General features: G+C 47.2%; 1 protein-coding gene across 9 annotated transcripts in view; it reads right to left on the bottom strand.

Annotated features, from left to right (window-relative positions):
* Positions 1-4,795, bottom strand: part of CAST (calpastatin) — a 94,244-nt gene that overhangs the window by 82,233 nt on the left and 7,216 nt on the right. For 2 of the 9 annotated variants that reach the window (XM_015407556.1, XM_015407557.1), the window contains exon 1: positions 115-190. The exons of 6 other annotated variants lie outside the window; for them this stretch is intronic. In XM_015407556.1, coding sequence (XP_015263042.1) covers positions 115-122 — 8 coding nt within the window. In that variant the 5' untranslated portion in view covers positions 123-190. Of the gene's footprint in view, positions 1-114; positions 224-4,795 lie in introns of those variants that run through there. One more of the 9 variants, XM_015407555.1, reaches the window with a different exon arrangement.

The raw sequence follows: 4,795 nt of genomic DNA, 5'->3' as shown, positions 1-4,795 counted from the left end.
TCCCACTGACCTCTGGTCTACACAACTACTAAGGACTGTCTAGCAAGGTCTATAGAGGTAAAAAGATGAAGCCAAAAGTTGCCATTCTAGTGAATGAAACTCATGAGTATTTACCGTAGCATACCACCAGCTTGCAAAGGCCATGCTGTGAAAGAACTGCTCCCACTCCGGCAACCTTAATCCCTTCCAGGTTCTGTGTTAGGAGCCGCACACACAAACTGAGCCTGAGCCTACAAATTTCTTCACTGCAGCAGGGAGGGGCAGATTAGTGAAAGGAGGGGGAATCTGAGAAAGGAGATGGGCGTGTCGGCAGCTGCTTGCTTCAACTGCCCCGCCCTGCAGCAAGCAGCCGATAAAAGGCAGAGGAGGATTTGTTAGTTTTGTGCGTTCTACAGCCACGCCTTTAGGCTATTAACCCACAACGCGACTGGGATTAATAGGTCCGGGTGTGTGTGTGTCAAACTGTTTGTCCTACGCTGGAAAACTCTTCTGTCTTCAGAACTAAGTTTGAGTCCGATGGCACCTTTACGACCAACAAAAGTTTTCAGAAGGTGTGCATGCATAGGAAAGTTTAAACCCAGAATTAAACTTTGTTGGTCTTAAAGGTGCTACTGGACTCAAACTTTGTTCTGCTGCTTCAGAGCAACACCGCTACCCACCTAAATCTTTTGTCTTCGAACAAGAATAATCCCTGCAATGGGATTCCATTAGAGTTTTAGGACTTCTGGACAAGAATTTTATTTCCCTGCGTCCCCCCCCCCAATACTTAAAGACAGAGAGGGAGGTGGGTTAAGTGTACCTCCAGTAGTTCTATAATCCCTAGAATGCTCTGCTATGGAGTCTGACCACTCCCCTTCAATTACTTCTAGAAGAGATGAACAGGGGCTGCTGCAAGACTCATTCCATCATGGGCGGGAAGTGTTATATCCCCCCCTCCCGATTCTGGGTGTCTGAGCACTACCTCAGAGGAAGGCAAACTAACTACAAGGGTGAGCAGAGATAGAGCAGAGACAATTCCTTCGTTGACAGACCCCCAAAGAGTCTGTGATTATTGGGGTATTTGTGGGGCTAGCTAGGGTGAGCCTCTGTGGGGGCACTAGGCACCTTTTGCTCATTTTTGTGTAACAAGCGTAACATTTTGCACAGGGATAAACTGCAATTTATGGCAGAGAAACTGAAGGAGCACACTATCAGGAGAGGAGGGGTAAAAGAGGCCCCTGCTTCCCATGACAGCTGTGGTTAGTTTCAGCAGGCAGCTGTGTTGAGTCTGCAGTAGAACAGCTAGATTGGAGTCCAGGAGCACCTTCAGAGACCAACAAGATTTTCAGGATGTAAGGTGTTGAGAGTCAAAGCAGCTGCTGTTAGGAATCAGTTCTGGTCTTATCTACAGAGCAGTATCTTGGACACACACAATGTTGCAGAGCAAGGCAAAATGTTGGAGACTAGCTCTTATATATATATATGGGGGGGGGTGCCAAGGTTTTATAGAGTTGCCAGTCTCCAGGGGGGACCTGGGGATCCCATGGAATTACAGGTCATCTCTGGATTAGAGAGATCAGTTTCCCTGGAGAAAATGGATGTTTTGGAGGGTGAACGCTGTGGAATTGTACCCACTGAGGTCCCTGTTCTCCCCAGGCTCCATCCCCAAATCCCGAGGAGTTTCTCAGTCAGGATCTGGCAACCCTATCCCTCCACCCCCCACTGAGGGCCTGAGGGGATTTTGCAATCCTATTTACAAGAAGCTTCTGGGACCAACCGTAAAAGCCACCCCTCAAATAATGTCCTTGAATTTTAGGCAGTTTTCATTGCATTGTTCATTGCACATACTACAGAGTTCTCTCTGATTTTGTGATCCAGCTTTGTTTGTTATATGTAACGTTGTTTTACACTGTTCTTCAGTTTTACAATCCTGCTTTATTGTGGCCCCGTCCCACGGGCCGGATATCGCGGGGGGGGGAGGGGTGGCTAATTGCCCCGGCGCAGTTTGATCCGCGATTACGTGATCAGACGCGCCGGCGGCACACCACCGGTCCTTCCCTCGGCGCTGGCAGGTAAACGAGGGACCGGAGGGGAATGCCGCACACCGGCGCGATCACACCACGGGCATCTGGAGGCAGCCCGTGGCAAACGTTTACTAGTACCTTGGAGGTACTAGTTTTTTAACTCGCATTGTCGGCAGTAAGCCATGGGTGCGCTCCACTTCCCAGATGTTGGGGTGTGATCGCGCCCGGATAATCCGCCCACCATCCGTGCCTCTCCCACGGCAACTTTCCCATGTGACTGGGGCCTGTATGTATTATACAGCTTTAGTGCACTGTTCTCTAATTTTGTAATTCAGCTTTGTTTCATTGCTTGTTATATGTATTATATTGCTCTCATTGCACTCAATTGTGTGATCTCCCTTGAGTCTCCATAAGAAAGGAGGACTATAAAGTAAATGCTCACCATCTCCTTTGTGTGAGCAAGAGCTCTGAGCTATAATATGCTTTCTCTCCTTCACGCCTCTTCTTTTCTACTTGGCCTTTGGTTTTTCTCCTTAATCCATTCTTTCAAATATAACTAAGTGTTAAGTATGTGTGACTGCATTCACACATACTCTCCCCTTCCTAAATCTGTCTCTCTGCTTCCCCATTATCTGCTTTAGAATGTGAGCACATTGTAGGAAAGTATCAAAGTTTTGCTTATTATTTGCATTCTTTCCCTGCTCACCATCAGGGGACTTTTAGAAATATTTTTTTAAAAAATCATTGCTAGACCACTATAGTGCTGTAATATTATAAGGATCAACTACCATGATCCACTGGTTCTTCTGACTTTCCTCTTTTCATTCATAAAGAGCAGGGCTATTTTGGGGCACGAACGCACAGGAATGGAGTTCCAGCTGGCTTCCAAGCCCAGGGGGTGGGCACATGCAGCAAGCCCTGCCCCCTGCTCCCAGCAGCCCTCAGTTGGGCCACGAGGAGCAAGAAGCAGGGAGGTAAGTTGCAGAGCCCCTGCCCGCCTTTCCCGACCCGCGCCAAGGCGCAGGGCCCAGGAAGGCCTGCAGAGCCCCCCCCCGGTCTTTCCCAGGGTGTGGCCTAAAATGCCAATGAGCTGCACTGTCGGGGGAGTGGCCTAATATGCGAATGAGCTTCTGCTGTTGGGTGGGGCCTATTATGCTAATGAGTTCCTGCTGGGCTTTTTCTACAAAAAAAGCCCTGATACAGAGAATCTGTTCTTTACAAAACCCCAAACCTAATAAAGCCCTCCAGTGGTGGTGGGGAGGATGGCAGCATAAACACACCACTTCAGAAATGCATACCTTTCTGTTCACACAAGGTGAAAATGTGCATTGATCTTTTCAAAAACATTGTATCAAGCCAGTTTTATGGAAGCAGAAAACCCAGGAAGCGGACAGTTGAGAAGGATGCTAAATGGATGCTCCGAAACACAAATGCACACATAGTTTAGAAACCAAACTAGAGATACATTTCCACGTGGAGCAACCTAAGAGTGAACTGACTGACCCTTTTTGGCACCTGCTATTAAGAATGATGAAAGCCTGAAAACCTGGCCACTTGTAGATGAGGTGTGTGGGAGGGAAGGATTCCCTAGGCGTATAGAAAAATGACACCGTTTTAAGGATTTTCCTTGTTCTTTTGATAAACTTCATAACAGCGTTCCATGCACCTTGGTGTTTAGTCATGCCGGCCACATGACCACGGAAACGTCTTCGGACAGCGTTGGTTCTTCGGCTTTGAAACGAAGATGAGAACCGCAACCCTAGAGTCGGACTCGACTGGCTTTTGAGCAAGGGAACCTTTACCTTTACCTTGATAAGCCTACATTTTGATGAAGATCAAATATGCTCCAGGAGAAACAGAATATGGAGGGCAGCCGAATATCAGTTAAAGAAAAAAAACTATGGAGGACAGATCAGCCTGTTGAATGCCAGGAGAATTTACAGAATCCTGGAGGAGGAGGAGGAGGTCCTGAGGGTGGAATACGGGGTTGTTTCCCCCTCCACAATTCCCTTGTGGGCTCCTAGTTTCTTTACATCCATTTTATTCTCAGTTTTCCTGATTCCATCTTCTTATTTGGGTTTTCCTTTTTATAGTGCTGTAATATTATAAGGATCTACAGTACTTTTTATAGTGTTGTAATATTAGAAGGATCTTATAACTCCAAGAGCCTCAGGAACTCCAAGAACCTCAGGACAGCATGCACAATGCAGTACATCAGGAGAGTATTTAATCCTCACAACACCCCTGTGAGGTAGATTAGGCTGAGAGTGTATCACTCAACTCAAGAACACCCAGGAAGTTTCATGGCACAGTTGGGGCTTGAATGTAGACTTCCCTCGTTCTAATCTAACCCTTTTCGCCTACTATGCCCCTTCCCCACCCCAAAGCAGGGAAATGACTTTCCTCTTAGCTGCGCTGTCATCTCCCCTTTGCTTTTATATACCATGCAAGGAACCTATTTGTATCCCAACTGGGGTTTAAATTAAGCCACAGCCCAACACCAGAATGCATTTTCAGGGTCCAGCCTTAGCACTGAACATGCAAAGCAGTGATCAAAACGGCTGTCTCTAAGCACACACCGATTTCGCCTACTATGCCCCTTCCCCACCCCAAAGCAGGGAAATGACTTTCCTCTTAGCTGCGCTGTCATCTCCCCTTTGCTTTTATATACCATGCAAGGAACCTATTTGTATCCCAACTGGGGTTTAAATTAAGCCACAGCCCAACACCAGAATGCATTTTCAGGGTCCAGCCTTAGCACTGAACATGCAAAGCAGTGATCAAAACGGCTG

Source organism: Gekko japonicus, unplaced genomic scaffold, assembly GCF_001447785.1.
Source record: "Gekko japonicus isolate JY-2015 unplaced genomic scaffold, Gekko_japonicus_V1.1 scaffold1144, whole genome shotgun sequence".
NCBI lineage: Eukaryota > Metazoa > Chordata > Lepidosauria > Squamata > Gekkonidae > Gekko > Gekko japonicus.
The sequence above is the reverse complement of the archived record's forward strand: the minus strand, read 5'-3'. Positions and strand labels throughout refer to the sequence as shown.